This window comes from Alexandromys fortis, unplaced genomic scaffold (assembly GCF_014885135.2).
Source record: "Alexandromys fortis isolate MF-2015 unplaced genomic scaffold, M_Fortis_MF-2015_v1.1 scaffold_11, whole genome shotgun sequence".
Taxonomy (NCBI): Eukaryota; Metazoa; Chordata; class Mammalia; order Rodentia; family Cricetidae; genus Alexandromys; species Alexandromys fortis.
The window spans coordinates 771,974-788,033 of NW_026067912.1; the positions used below are offsets into that span (position 1 = coordinate 771,974).

The window sequence follows — 16,060 nt, forward strand, 5'->3', positions numbered from 1 at the left end:
TGTTTGTTTGTTAAGTATTGTAATGAACTATTCCACAGCAGATTATAAGTTACACAAATGGTATCTTAAAAGTTCAAAATTAGAAAAAATTCAATAAAATCAACAAGATTGATTTATCTGTAGGAATATTAACAAAATTGATGTTGGATCTTACTATCATCTGAATTGATGATTTTTTTCTATTGTATAACAAAAAGACAAACAGCAACTATATCAAATATCAATTAGAAACATGATTCTTTTAAAGATGTATCAGTCAGTACACAAAATAGATTCCTGATTGTAATAATATGAAAATCATTGGCTCGGCTCTAACTCAACATCAGCTATGACTACAATATCTGCTAGGGTGGGCATGTGCACTCTGGAATGCTTTCCATTGCTCAAAGGCTTCTCAGTCACCTCTCATTGCAATGACCCCTGTCCAGCAGGGTAAGTGTGGACATGATAACAGAAAACAGATGGAGAAAACAGACATTGAAGTTACCTTATTGTTACTACTGACAGTAATTGGAGCCCATGGATATGATATGTCTTCCACTGAGTTCCACACACTTTCACAGAATGTCACTAGTCACCGTGTTCTTGAGTTCAAGCAAGTTTTGGAAATGCTAGGTGGGACAGCCAGACAGATTTCCAGACCTCTTCATGTCTATCATGCATCTCTAGAAGACTGAAGAACAGAGCAGGCATCACAATCAGAGCCCTGCAGCCACCAGGCAGGAATCAGGAAGGAGGCAGGAGAGCTCAGGGGCTGATGGTGCCCTCTGGTGGCCTCACAACTGTAGAAATGTCTTGACAAATCTTCCTAGAAAAAGCTACAAATCAAAACTCTCAGAGTAAAAGTCCAGTTTTGAGGTTTCATGTTTAAAGAGTTGCCTCAAATTTCAAAAAAAAAAAAAGAAAATTAAGAAATGAAAACATCACTGTATACCAAAGAAACCCTGTCTTGAAAAACCAAAAAGAAAAGAAAAAAATCAAAATAGTTTAAACACAATCATTTTTAGAACACAAAGAAAAGCCTCATTTGGCCAACTCAGAATGCAACTTCCTACTTTCTGACCTCTCCAAGAACCCCCAAGACACACAGACTCATTTCCTAGAACTCTCTCAACAGCGGTGCAATGTGGACTGAGATCCACCCCTGCTTTACTATGCACTGAGTGTCTCTAACTGGAGTCAGGGCTTAACTCAAACTGAAATAACAATTAATACCCTCTAGCAAATCTGCTCTTTTCAACAACCAAACTGGCAACGAATATACCAACACAAGAGCCGTTGTTAACTCCAGCAATACCCAATATTTCGTTGATGTTGATAAACTGATACACTATGAGAAATTCATTATGAAATAAATTTAAATATAAATATGACCTGGAGACAATTAGAAATTTAGAACTCTTCAAAGAAACCAGTGCTAGCCCCAACTCTGTCACACGTGAAACAGGACTTTTCTCAGACAGCCTGTGTCCTGCGCTCCCCCCCTTCCCCTTCATCTCTGCATTGCCTCCTTCCAGCTCCTGATTCAGAGCCCAGTGGTGAGAATTGGAGCACTGAGCACCGAGTCAGACTGAGGGGGAAACAGCACTGATGACCTCAATCTCTTGGTCAACTGTTTTCTTCCCTGATGTCTGCCTGGTCCATTCTCACCATGGAAAACTCTCCAGACATGAACACCCATCTTTATATAAGATCAACCAAATGGCATGTGTGTCATATTTCCAGAGCTATGAGAAAGCACAATCAATTCTAATGATACCATTAGACTCCCTTTAATTTATGAGTTAAATTAAAACCTGCATGTTCCCGTGATTTTACCCCTTAGGGAGGGGAGGTGAAGTGACATTTCAAATTACAATAAAATAGATGAAACATGATCATGAAAAACTTCTAAATTCAGGATGTCCCTCCCCTTACTTTTTAAAAAAACTTTCCATCTTATTCCTCTCTTAATGACTTTAATAATCAAGACAAGAATCTATTTCCTGTACTACCGGTGACTATGTTGATGAAAGGAACCAGAAAAACCTAAAATGTTCATGTTTGAGAGGACGTTCTGCAATGAGTGAGAGACTGAGGCAGTGTTGATACAAGAATTAGGATGATGTGAACCGTGAGTTTGAGTATTAACAGCGGAGGGTCACCCTCTCCACCACTGCTGGATGGACCGACACAGAACATAGCCCTGCAGCTGGAAAAGGCTGTTTGCGCTGTCAAATCCAGTTGCTGTCTCTGCAGTCTCAGGCAGACGGTGTCTAAGAGGGTTTTTGGGACTCTTTCTGTAGGGTAGGAGTGTCTTCAATTGTGTAGACATTGTCTTCAGCTCGAGACCGGATAACTGCTGTGTTTTGCAAAGTTCCGATCTTATTGGCACGGAATGCTACCAAGCTGCAGGGAAAGAGAGATGTTGAAGAAAAAATAAGAGGTTACCTTTCAGATTCAAGCAGAATTTTCATTTATGGCACATGCTCAGGACTCTAGGAGACCCATTACAAAAACTGTAACAGTAACCAGTACCATACAGGACCCTCCTATCCTATTAGGTCATAGAAAATTTTGTTTAATAAGCATTCAACTAACCAAAATACATGACTTTAAAAAAATCGGCTCATATTGGAATCCTTCAAGATACTAATGTAATAAAACACAAAACTGGGAGATGTAGACAGAGAGATATCTAGGCATCAAACAGAGATGCCTAATCATGATGTGCATTTTGGAACTGGGCTAGGATCTGGGTGACTTGTGTGTTTACTTTGAACTATGATGCTTTAGAAAGACTAAGGAGAGCCTGGTTGCCTGAATGCCATCCCTGGAGCCCACAGAAAAGGCAGAAGGAAAGAGCCAGTTCCACAGTGTTGTTCTCTGAGCTCCACAGGCACCACACATCCCCCCCACACACACACATACACATCATGCTCACAGTGTTTAAAAGGAAAGAGTTTTGAAACTTGCATGGCATCTAACCCTCTAACACTAAGCATGGAGTAGAAAACATGTCAAGTCACAAAGCAGCTGTAGCTGCTGGTCTGGGGCACAATTTCAAGGCTACTGTATGCCACACATGCGCAGACACTGCATGCACACAAACAGCAGAAACTGCACTGGAAGGAATTTGAGGAGAGCACTGCAGGTCTTTGCAGCTAGCCTATCCTGACAGCTGTGGGAGGGGCTTCACTTGGAGAACTCATTCTGTTAGTCAGGGTGGGCACAGTGGACTGATACTTGAGCTTCTAGAACTCATGGAGGAGCAAACCAGAGAAGAAAACGGACTAACTCAGGGGTGATGCTTTGACAGTGGGGTTTTGTCATTTGTGGTCATTTCTACCACTGAAATGTAGAACCAAAATGAGCATCTCCAGTTGGCCACATAGGAACGAACAGCTGTGCTGAGAATTACACAGGACAAGAGAGAGCAAGCTCCACTCTGCCTGGACAGTCACACATGAAGGGAAACAGTGTAGGGTCAGGACTCTCATGAGTCAGTATGACAGAACTGACAGAAAAAGTCACAAGAGAAAGTCCAGAATGTATGTGTTATGTAGTGGTTAGTTTGGTTTGGTGGCTCCCTTCCTTCCTTCCTTCCTTCCTTCCTTCCTTCCTTCCTTCCTTCCTTCCTTCCTTCCTTCCATCATTCATTCATTCATTCATTCATTCATTTGGTTTAGTCAGAGTCTCACCATGTTTCCCTGACTATCCTGTAACTCCCTACATAGACCCAACTGGCCTGGACACATAGAGACCACCTGCTGAGTTGGAATTAAAGGTGTGAGCCACCACACCTGGCATTATTTACTTATTTTAGTAATTGTTTTAGAACACTCTGTCTAAAAATAAATCTGGGCTAGTTTTACACTTACAGTCCTGAATTAACTTATTGTTGAAATAACAGGTGCATGCCACCTCATCCAACTTCTCCCCTCTTCTCTATGTGTTGTGTTTTCTCCAATATTTTCTTTTAAATTAAATGATTAAAAAGTAACTTTGGGTACTGAAGCGTTGATCAGCAGTTAAGGATACTCGTTGTACAAACAGGAGAACCAGAGTTCAGATGCTGCCCCAGGGGACAGGTAGAACATCTCCTGCATGCCTGTAACCCAGCACTGAGGGAGACAGAGGCAGGAGGATCACTGGGACGTTCTGGCTGTCGGCAAAGCAAACTGTGACCTGTAGGCCCAAGAGAGACTCTGCCTCAAAGGAGACAGTGAGGGATAGAGGAGGACACTCACTGCCCTCTCCTCTGGCTTCTATGTATGTGTTCTTGCACGCACTCATGCCTGTCCTCCCCATGTCCCAGCTCCTGCCCCCACCTCTCTCTACCCTTAACTTTCTCTCACATGCAAAAGTAAAAATTTAAATTAAGCCTTTTTTAAAAAATGCCTTATCAATAGAGGACCAAAAATATGGGCAAAAATAATGTTGCGTTCTTCCAAGTCTAAGGAATGGTTCCTTTCCATCTACAGAATCCATTAGTTCACTTTATGTTATTTAATTTACCAGTTAGCTCTATAAGCTTGGGCTCCTGAGGTTGAGGCCAGTGTAGTGTGACCTCAGACGCTCCTTCATATTTATGAATCTGTTTTTTAATCTGTAGGAGGACACTAAAATATTTCCTACCTTATAGATTTCTTACTGTGAAGGGAAGAAGTGACTGACAATTAATAAGAGCTAACTGTATCAGGCACTTCTAACGGGCTGACACTGGTCAAGACCCAGTTCATAGCTTGGCTTTTATACTTAAAAAGACCCAGGGGAGTCTATGGATGGCAGCCTGAAGGACATGGATTTTGACTCCAATACATAGCCCTGTGTCCAGCCAATCTTTAGCCAATTGTAGAAAATTAGATGGCTGTAGACTAGGGCAGGTCACACTGGAGAGAATAAAAGAACACCCCAAGTACAGTAAACAAGACAAGAACAGTGAAGCCTGGCAAGGCAGACACCAATGTGGTGAGTGGAGGGGCCTGCTAAGAAGTGTGGAGGCACCAGTCATACCGCAGTTTCATTACACCCCTGGCAGCCTCAGAAATGATCTTCAACTAAATCCTCTGCTCCCTCGGGGCATCCTCGAACAGTCTACCTCCTAACCCTGTCATCCCCAGCACACTTCCCTTAAAGCACCTAAAACGACCTTTCTACTAGCTTATATGCTTGGTGATATACTTCAGCAGTTCTTAATAGACTAGGTGCTCAATGGAAGAAAACACTGAAGGAAACAAGAGTGGATCAAACAATTCCTTCTGTACCACCTCCAGGAAGCAAAGCTTACAAGTCAGTGTCCTCCTATAAGAGATTAGGATCACGAGGCCTTGTGTTCCTGTCCTACCATAAATACATAAATACAGAATGCAGAAAGTATCTCTGAGAAATGAGGGTAACCAGAAAGAGACTCACTAAAATTTATTTGGGAATCCAATGTACAGAATGAGGGCTGGCCACTATGGAACACACCTATAATCCCAGTGTGATAGACTCAGAGGCAGGAGGATTGTGAGTTCCAGCCTGGCCTAGCTACATAGCAGGTTCCGGGCCAGTCTGGACTACATAGTGAACCCTGTCTCAAATCAACCAACCCAGCAATGAATCAATTACCAAGGAATGTTTTAGTAAGAAAAGAGAGCACAGAGAGGAATTCCCAAGACTGTTGGATCAAAGAGATTCAGCACAGTCCATGGCAGCTTACCTTAGAGACCCCGACTTCTTTTTCATAAGGATGCACCCTAAATTGGGGTGGGAGGTGGTAAGAAAATTGAAAGAAAGATTACACATGTCATCAGAGACACTCATGACACTTTCTCCTAATCAAGGATGTTGTCTCTATTTTTGATTGAATCATCCCCGGGTTACTTTGGGTAATTCCTTCCTGTCCCCCACAGGAAGACTTTTCTGTCCATTCATTGTCTGGTGTATTCATCCTCTTGGCCTAATGTACTAGAGTGAAGGTGGTAAACTTTGTTCACTGAGACAAACAAAAGTCTTGATTTTTTTCTAATAATCCTATAAGGGAAAAATAAACAACTTTGGACTAAGGAAGGAAAGACACTTGTTGTATTTTATGTAATTTTTTGTGTAATTCTCCCTTTTAGATATGGTCTGACATGAAGCCCAGGCCAGCCACAGACTTGTAGAATGCTGGTATTATAGGCACATGCCATTAGAGCCACCTTAAATAATCATTTTGGATAGTTTTTAAATAATTATAAGGAACCATCTGAAATCTGACAGGCATATCTTTATTCCCCATCTCCTGTGAAACAGGTTAGTAATGGGCTCATGCATGGAGTTTTGTAAAGCCCGTGCCTGAAGTTCATACACAGGGAATGGACTGTACAGAGAGAAACACTGTGTACAGTTGTACAGTTTATGGAAAGGACCACGTAGGCCTGGGTGCCACCTTCAAAGAGTCTGTCCCAGTATGTCAGGAGGCTTCCCGCTAACATCTCATTTGCTCCTTCTACTAAGTACATTCCAGAACATTCAAGAGCAGCATTATGGGATACAAGTGAGATTCCCAGAATAGGAAAGGAGAGAAAGCATCTAAGGTCTTATAACCACTAAAACATCTCAAACCTATTCAAAAATCTCTTGTGTCATATAGTATTTATGGTAGCGTTTTGATGGTAACAGCTGAAAGACAAAGGATAGGGCTATGAGCAAGCGTGTTGCCAAGCACTGCAGCCTATTCCTGCGAGCCAAGCACTGGGATGTTGGAGGCCAGAGGATCTGGAGTTGGGGGTCATGATCAGCTACCAGCTAAGGTCAATACCTGTATGGAGTACATGAGATCAAGTTTTACAGAATAGGAATCTGTTGAGACACAGTAGCAATGGTTCAAGGCCACTGAGCACTAACCATGTACCAGAAATCATCCACAGAGTTTTCTGGGTCCTAACACATCCCTTGGGGAGTAGATGATTTAACATGAGTGTCGTTGATCTGGGGATATGAAAGCCATGTGAACTCAAAGCCCCCATGGCATGTGCAGGTGCTTAAAGTCAGAGAGCCCTGTCCTTCCTTCCTCAGGGACAGCTGTGGCATGACTTACTGGTGATAACCGCGGTGCACACAAGCAGCAGCAACAGCAGGGCAGCGGTGGAGACCCCAATGTAGAAGCCCTTACTCATGTTCTTCTGCTGGTTCCATGAAGGGATCGATTCCTAAGAAAACATTAAATAAAATATTAGTAGCAATTAATAAACAACAGTAAACACAAGGGACACTAAGTGAGAGGAGCAGAAAGCACATGCTTGACCTTATCCTAGACTCTAGGTCCTAGAACTGCATCTTTACTGGCCTGGAATATTCAGGATCTGAGGTGGTGACGGGCAGTGGAACTCCGAGACTATGTGAAATCAGTGTCATTGGTGATGATGGAAACGTGGACTATGTTGCTCAAGGTGTTTACCTGGGTAGATGCTTCAGTCAAAATTCTAACCTCGTGTTTAATGTGAGTTCATACATCATGTGTGTGATTACGTCTGTTTAATGATCTGCAGGGTATTCTCTAAATGCATCATTTTAGGATACTAACAGAGTTAAAAAAGAATAGCTCATATCTAAGTTAACTTGCTCTCAGTGTGCTCAGCCCCTGATCTGGTATTTCACCACAGACCCTACTTGTTCGGTAAATGCAACTCAAGATTACACATTTAATACCAAATGGTCAGCATGGAAATATGTACACACTATTAGACAGACTGGGCAGGTTGTATTAATTATTTTAGGAATAAATATATGTAATAAATATGAACATACACAATATATAATACATAGCATGTACAGTTGATAGGTATATATATTAAAATTACATATATAACATTAATATATTACATATTATATAATTTTATATTTAATAAGCAGTAATATATAACATAAATATTACATATGTTTATATAGGCATATATATATAAACAAAGGATCAAAGATCATGAATTAGCAAGAAAGCAAGGAAGGGGTATGTAGAAGGCTTTGGAGGGTTTTGAGAACAAAAAGAAAGCAATATGATTATAGCCAATAACTTTCTAAAAATAGTGGGAAGACTCTGCCCCTGGATGCAGCCTGATTACTACTGTATGATCAGACAAAAATGCAGAATCTCCCTAGTGCCCTGGGGCAGGTGATCAGGGATCAGCACACATTGGAATAAGCAGAAGACAGCTGAGCAGCAGGTGAGGTCCCTCTAATAACTTGGCACTAATCTACTAGCCCTAAACAGAGCCCATGATGGTTTAACTGTAAGAAAAGGGAGATCAGAGACCAGGTCTTTGCCCATGTGTGAGCTGCATCTATGGGGTCGCAATCCAGGCTCCTCTGTTAAGTCAGGGAGACCATGGACAAGTTAGCCAAGCTCTGTGAGCGCTGTCTCTACATCCTCAAGCAACATGTTCAGTGGGTTCCTGGGAAGGGATTCTTAGTTATTCTTGACAAACACTGTGGGGAATATAGGAGAAAATAAGGCTTGTTTTTTGTTATGACAGGGTCTTCTGATCCCAGGCTGTCCTGACTCTCTTGTGCTTGACAATGACCTGGAACCTCTGCTCCTCCTTCCTAAATCTCCTTAGAGCTTGGACTTCCCGTGTGTCTACCGTGCCCGTGGAACATTTACTTTAGAACATGCTTCTGATTGTGAAAGACAGCAATGCTTATCCTTTCTTTGTGATCTTCACAGATTTTGTTCAGTTTTTTTCATGAAACAGAGTCCAGGAAGTTGATCTCCTGGTTCAAGATGTTTGCTGCTATTGACAGACCTAGGGGTACAAACCTTACTCCCAGGACCTAAGAGATGGTAGCAGGAAGGTCAGGAGTTCCAGATCCTTCCTGGGTACGTAGCAAGGTCAAGCCCAGCCTGAGCTCCAAGAAATTATGTCTCAAACAAACAAACAAATAAACAAACACCTTGAAAACAAAACTGTATGTTCTGTGTATTGTTTTCAATGCACCTAGGGACAGCTTGATGTCTTCAGAGTCCAGAGTCACTACGGCTTATTTTGAATTCAACACTAAGTTATTCCTCCGTGTTGCTAAGCATGACTGTTTCTCAGGTAACTGAGGGCAAGAACAACCTTGATATGCAGTGCTGTTTGGTTTTATATGGAGTCATATGTCTGCTCCCTTAGGAGCACGTACTTACTGGTGTCTGATATTTAACTAGTATATACAGATTCTTTCCACAACTACAAGACCACTGGGTGCTAATTTCAATTAAGTCCTTATATTTTTAGTGTCAAGCTGGGCACGTGACACAGGCCTGTAATCCCAGTACTCAGTAGGCTGAGACGGAAGATTGTGAGTTCTAGGCCAGCCTGAGCTATAAAATGAGACGATGTCTCAAAGAAGGGAGAAAGTTATGATGGGATTTACTCCTATAATTTCAGTTCTTGAGGGACAGAGGTAGCAGGATCAGGAGTTCAGGGCCATCCTCAGCTACGCAGTAAGTTCAAGAACAGCTGCACTATGTGAGACCCTTCTCAAAAAACAAACAAAAGAGACTAACTTTCGGCCTTTGTGTATTTGTTCTTACTGTCAACAGGTATAAACGCCTTAGACCATTTGGCCCAATAGAGATATCTCCACCTTGTCCTGAAGTGTCTTGTTGCTTGGTGGTTTTTGGCAGTTCAAACCTGGGGCCTGGCACATGCTAACAAGGGCTTTGCTACTTCCAACATCCAAATAATCCTCACAAACCCCTATCTGCCTTTTTTTTCCTCAAGTGCCAATTACATACACTAAAACAAACCTTGTTTCTTACTGAAGCCAAAAGACAAAAATCCTATTGAAAAATTCGGCTATTTGTAGAGCTAGAACTCTGGCAAGAATCTTGGAGGCAGCCAAGCACTAGGGAGGCAGAGGAGGTCGACCTCTGTGAGTTCAAGGTCAGCCTGGTCTACTAAAGCTAGTTCCAGGACAGACTCCAAAGCTACTCAAAAAACCAATATATATTCTGGAGGCAGTGTGCCTTAGATTTTTCTCTCAAGCTTAGTATACAGAAACTCTAGAAAAAAATCATGCAAAATTAAGATTGTCTAAGACATAATACTTTCTGTGGAGGTTTGTATGTGGAAAACAATATCACCAGTGGGCTCTAGAGAATGGTCAGTGGTTAGAAAAACAGTATCAGGGCACCAAAAATGAACATCTTAAATTCAAATATCCTTTGTAAGCATCAGATTCTTTTTTCTAATTTTTTTATTTTTATACATTCATGAGTTCATTTTTCTACAGTTTTTGAGACACCATCTCACTATTTAGCCCAAGCAGCCTAATAATCTAGATTGACCTCAAACTTCTGATATCTTGTTTTAACTTTCTTAGTCCCAAGAATAAGAAATATACCAGTATACCTAACGCTTGTCTTTTCTTTGTTTTTTTTTTAAATGCAACTATCTGTGAACTAATTTTACAGACAAAATCTGTAAATACAAATTGTTTCCCAGAAGATATACAAGTGAACATGGCTAATAAATTAGGGAGAAATATGCTTACAGTGTAATTATTTCGAGAGTCATCTGAGGATGTCACAGTGTTATTCCAATCTGCTAAACAAAAGATAAAATTAATTATAATTACAAGAATTTATTTTTTTACTACATCTATAAATAATACTCACAAGACCAATGTGTCTTATACTACATGAGGGCTGGGTTTTAATATGGCAGGAGATTCACTGAACAGCAAATTTTGAACATTTAAATATTTGAAGTATATCCCGTAATATCTATTTTATAACAAGGAATCTATTCTTTGCATTGTTTCTATGTGTCTATGACTGAAACACAGAATCCCCTTGCTGCTGATATCAGACATGTACAAGGGTTGTGATGTCATGACAAGGAGACCCTTCACTGTATTTTACAGATGATTACATATTTCTAATTTTAGCAAATAACAGACATATTTGCTGTCAGTGTACACACAGTGCCCACACAAGGAGTGGAATTACTATGGATCTATGGGAGTCCCCAACAACTACCAAAGCTGACGCCCAGCACAAATGAAATTGAATTACTCATAGCCCTCCTCACACTCACTTTACTGTGTTTACATTTCACTCTCTGTGAGAGCTCTGACAAGAAGTCAAAGACAATGACTAGGTGTAGGTAGCATCTACAGTCTGGGCTCTGTTTGTGACCTAGAATCTTAAGTAAGACCTTCCAGGAACAAGGGGAAGTGATTCGGTAAGGTGAGGCTGAATCAGAGAAAACTTGAACTCGATTCTGACCATATTCATTAGCAAAGTGACCTCATAATCAAGGTGCTGCAATAAGCACTTAGAAATGCATGCATGGGCACTCAACACTGTAGGAAACATGGGTGATGCTATTATTGTTAGGTGATGAAAGGAGCAGGGAGCAGGAGCGTGAACACTGTGGAGTTCACTTTAGAAATATTGTACCACTTATGTAATGAGAACCATTCAAAAACTTCTCCAAAGAAGTGTGCCTAGAATAGGGGACAAATGGAAAGGTGTGTGTCTCTAAAGGCAACTAAAGAGTTTCCTCAATCTAGCAGTGACATAAATAACCATGAAATAATGAAACGGAACGGTGCATAAGATTCCTGGCAGGCACAGCAATCAAAACAGGTGGTGGCCCCTGTGACACCCAAGTTCCTTGAAGTATGAACTACATGGCCTCACTCAAAAGTTCAAGCATGTTAAATCATTTTCTAAAGCCTTTGAATTTGATATGTGTGTGTGTGTATGTGTGTGTGCATGCTTTCATCCCTATTAAGGACTCATATTCCACTTTCCATTTTACTTGAAACTGAGAAATCCTGAAAGCAAAACTTTGCAAGGCATCTGTTGTTCTTTAAAAGGGTGGTGCACAATGCCTGTCCAGTGAGCATGCAGAAACAGCACAAAACCTCCAAACATCTCAGCTCAGGGCTTGGGAGTCAAAAGAACCCGCTTCCAACTCAAGTGAACAGGACAGAGTCTGAGCCACTTTGTGTCATCATGACTTCCATCACAAACTGTCAGTTCCTGTCACTATGAAAGAGGGACAGATCACAGCTATAAAGACATAACTATCGGAGATTTCAACACTGCATCATGGAGCATGGAACATGCTTTCTGGGGATCAGGAAGTGCTAAATATCATCGTCCCTGAACTATGGCCTCAGTTGGATGGCCCAGTTTCAGGATGGATGTAAAGGGTCAAGAGTCTTCCTACCCTGACCCTCGTTCTCAGTCAGTCCTTAGATTTTCAGCACACAGTCATGTCCAGCTGACCCAGATTCCCACCATCCTCATCACCTCTCCTAGATCCACCTCAGTCTGGCTAGAGTGAATCCCAGGGAACAGAGAGACGGTGTCCTCCATCTTCACTGCAGAGAGTGAATGTAACTTAAGACTTAGTGAGGCTGTTGTTGGGACACAGCTAAGAACTCTTCACCTCTATTATACTCCTGTCTTGACTTCTATGTCTGTGTGTCCTACAGACACTTATAAAAGGCACTCTGGGTCCTGAACCACGTTGGGATTTACCTGGTGTATGAGTCTGCGTGTGCGCTGGTGTTGTAGGAGTAGAGGTGGAGACTCTGGGTGATGCTGGTACACGTGTGGGTCCTGTTGACAGAGTTGTGGGTCTTTGTGTAGTTGTGGGTCTTCCTGTAGTTGTGGGCCTTTGTGTAGTTATGAGTCTTGTTATAGTTGTGGGTCTCCTCATTGTGGGTCTTGTTGGAGGACTTGCAGGAATTTCTGGATTTGAAAATCAAAATAAAGCAAGGATCAGTCTAGCAAGAAAAGACAATAACTTGTAGCACCAGTAAGAGGCTGTCCCCAAAAAGGTTGTTCTACTGAACTTCTGTCTGTTCTTTGTCATCGACCAACCAGAATGGGGCAGGGCAGTGGAGACAGCTCCCCAATAGGAGGCACCTGCACTGGCAGCACAGAGATGAGAACAGAGCCCGTTCCTAAGGACACTTTATAAATGACAGATGTCAGGTCCTCTGATCTCTCGGCCTCTCTGTGACACTGAGAGGGCATAGGGGCCTGGGACTTCACTCAGTGATAACTGACTTCACCCAGTTTCCAGGCCGAGCATGTTCCCTTCAGTCAGTCGCAAGAGGACATATCATACAGCCCAGCATCTTAGCACACACATCCCACACGAATCCCAACACAAATGGGATTTGCATATTTAGGGAGAGAGTAGACATTGTCTTCTATGGTTTCTTCCAATCTGAGAGAGACAAGGTAAATACACCTTATTAAAAAAAATTGTTTGGTACCTGGAGTTAAAGTATTTAAATCTTCCTTAACAATTCAGAATAATTGCATATAGATATTATAGGTGAGCCTCAGGTATAAACGTGGATTGATATAGCATTCATACGACTACACTTTACATGTATAGTTTAAAGGAAAGTTTACAAAATGCTGCCCATCATAGTTTGATGGCGTTGAATTTTCCACAAGTATTATCAAGTTTGTGTTCCTGATTATAAATCGCTGTAGACTTGGGATGTTTGGATTAGTGAGGTTCAACCTACAATTCACAAATCAACAGCATCCAAAGGGCTGTAAGGATCCAAACAGCTACTGATGGCCTCAGTGTGCAGAGGTCTAAGACAGGGACTAAGGTAAGTAGAGCTGGAATCATCAGCCAGGCACTCAGTCTTGAGTGTGTCAGCAAACATATGTTCCAGGTAAATAATCTCCCTCGGTCTTAACTGTGCTAACTACAAAATAAAACCTCGACAATGAGAAATAATTGCTTTGAAAACTCTTTTTTATGTGGGATACAGAGTAATTCCTTAATCTGAAATGAAGAAAAACCTGTAGTGTTCTTGCAATGTGTAGGGAGGTGGATGCGGAGCATCCCCCTTAAATTCAATACATGTATTCATTCATTTAATTGTGTGCTTGTGAGATGTCACAAACGTGGATTTCAGGGGATAACTTTGCAGAGTCTGTTCTCTCCTTCCACCACGTGGGCCCAGGGATTGAACTCGGGTCATCAAATTTAGCACTAGTCACCTTTCCCCATTGAGCCAGCTCACTGACCCTCAGGCCACTTTTATGTAGAGGGTCGGATGTAAGAGTTTTTGTCTCCGGAACATAAAAACATATGTTCAGCAGCAAGCCTTCCTGTCAATCATTTTGAAAGTCATTGCTGACAACCTAGTAAGGAATGGGTGTGGCCTACTTCAATAAAATTATTCACAGTAGTGAGTGCGTCTGTTTATAACCTGATCTGGTTCTAGGCTATTCTCTGGGCAGAGGCTTGAGCACAATAAAATCCCTCCCTGGAGAGTAGAAATCTCTGAGGTGGAGAGGCAAGCATGGGAACAATGTGAGACCAACCAGGAAATAGCAGCTCAGAGGCTTTGCTTTTCTTGTTCTAGGGCATTTTTCACCCAGGTAGATGGGAAAGTGTAAAGGAGTTAATGAGGGTCCCGGAAGAACTGAAGAAGAAGCTCCAGATGTTTAAATCATGAGAAAACATAAAGACTTGGTTGTTAAAGAATAAAACAGAGTTGCTGTTTTATTATTATCTTGAGTGGTCAATCAAAGAGTGGCCTTTGTAAGCACTGACCTGTTAACAAACTTCTAAGTTCAATAAAGCCTTCAATTAATGAACCGAATTTAGTAACTTTATGTTATGATGGGATGCCGATTCCCCTTCTAGTGCTGGGGATATAATCCCAGGGTTTTGGGAGGAAGGTGTACTAGAGAGGTACCTTCCCAAGCTACAACCAAGGCCTGTATTTTTTTATTGTTTGGAGTTCTAGGGACAGAACTTCAGGACTGCTAAACAAATTTCTACACATCTTCTAAGGCAGTTTTTTAAAAGGAGAGATGTGTGTGTGTGTATATGTGTGTGTGTGTGTGTATGTGAAGGTGGGTTTATTCTCATATGAATGGGTGCCCTCGGAGGCCAAAATTATTCAACTTCAGCCATATAAATTATGTAATTTCACAACTGTGATAGGCACTCAGAACTTTGTCTCTCACCCAAAACTGTCTGTATACATCACTCTTTGCACACCCTGTGACCAGCTTCTTCTGGACTCCCTAAGCTGCCTCCCAGACATACTTTTCAAGGCAGCTCCTTACTCCATCAGGATGGACCGCACCCTAACGAGATATGGCGGCACATTTCCATAATCTCAGCACTGGGGAGACTAAGGTATATGCAAGAACTTCCAGGTCAGCCTGATTTTACAAAGCAAGGCACAATCTCAATATCAATCAACAAGTAGAGAGACAGAATAATGGTTCAATGGATAGAGGCACTTGACTTGCAAGCTTAGACAACTGGACTTACATCCCTGGAACGCACATAAGGGTATAAAAGCAGTACAAACCCCACAAGTTTACCCTCTGACAAATCCATCATGGCATGCAAACCTACCACACATGTGCATCATTTATACATATAATAATAAATGCAGTTTTAAAAATTCAATTAAGCATAAAAGTAAATGAATGAATGAATGAATGAATAACAAAGACTATAAGTTGGGAGACTGCAGAGAAATGCTCTTAATTTAAAAATACAGAGACAGGCTAGGATTGTTTTCTATTATCTGTGTGAGCCCTTGGTAAAAGAAGATTTGAAACTTCACCAGAGGCCAGGAAGTCCTCGTAAGCCTACTCTTTAGTCAATGTAAGAAAATCAGGCTATGGGGGCTGGAGAGATGGCTCAGTGGTTAAGAGCATTGCCTGCTCTTCCAAAGGTCCTGAGTTCAAGTCCCAGCAACCACATGGTGGCTCACAACCATCTGTAATGAGGTCTGGTGCCCTCTTCCGGCCTGCAAGCATACATGTAGACAGAATATTGTATACATAATAAATAAATAAATAAATAAATAAATAAATAAATAAATAAATATTTTTAAAAAAAGAAAAGAAAATCAGGCTATGGACATGAAGAAGGAAGATGTAAAAAGATACACACCTTTTATCTAAGAACAAGGGAGTCTGAAGCAGAGACAGAGGCAGGGGGATCTCTGTTAGTTCAAGGGCAGCCTGGTCTACAGCACAAGTTTCAGGATAACTAAAATTGCACAGAGAAACCCTATCTGGAAAAACAAAATAGGAAGAAAGGAAGGGAGG

At 41.5% G+C, this 16,060-nt stretch overlaps 1 protein-coding gene across 2 annotated transcripts in view; it reads right to left on the reverse strand.

Annotated features, from left to right (window-relative positions):
• Positions 1-1,961: 1,961 nt before the first annotated feature.
• Positions 1,962-16,060, reverse strand: part of LOC126499460 (hepatitis A virus cellular receptor 1 homolog) — a 20,600-nt gene continuing 6,501 nt past the window's right edge. The window contains exons 4-8 of one of the 2 annotated variants that reach the window (XM_050138681.1): positions 12,485-12,697; positions 10,483-10,532; positions 7,046-7,157; positions 5,684-5,720; positions 1,962-2,388 (exon numbers count right to left, since the gene is read on the reverse strand). In XM_050138681.1, coding sequence (XP_049994638.1) covers positions 2,256-2,388; positions 5,684-5,720; positions 7,046-7,157; positions 10,483-10,532; positions 12,485-12,697 — 545 coding nt within the window. In that variant the 3' untranslated portion in view covers positions 1,962-2,255. Of the gene's footprint in view, positions 2,389-5,683; positions 5,721-7,045; positions 7,158-10,482; positions 10,536-12,484; positions 12,698-16,060 lie in introns of both variants that reach the window. The other variant, XM_050138680.1, reaches the window with a different exon arrangement.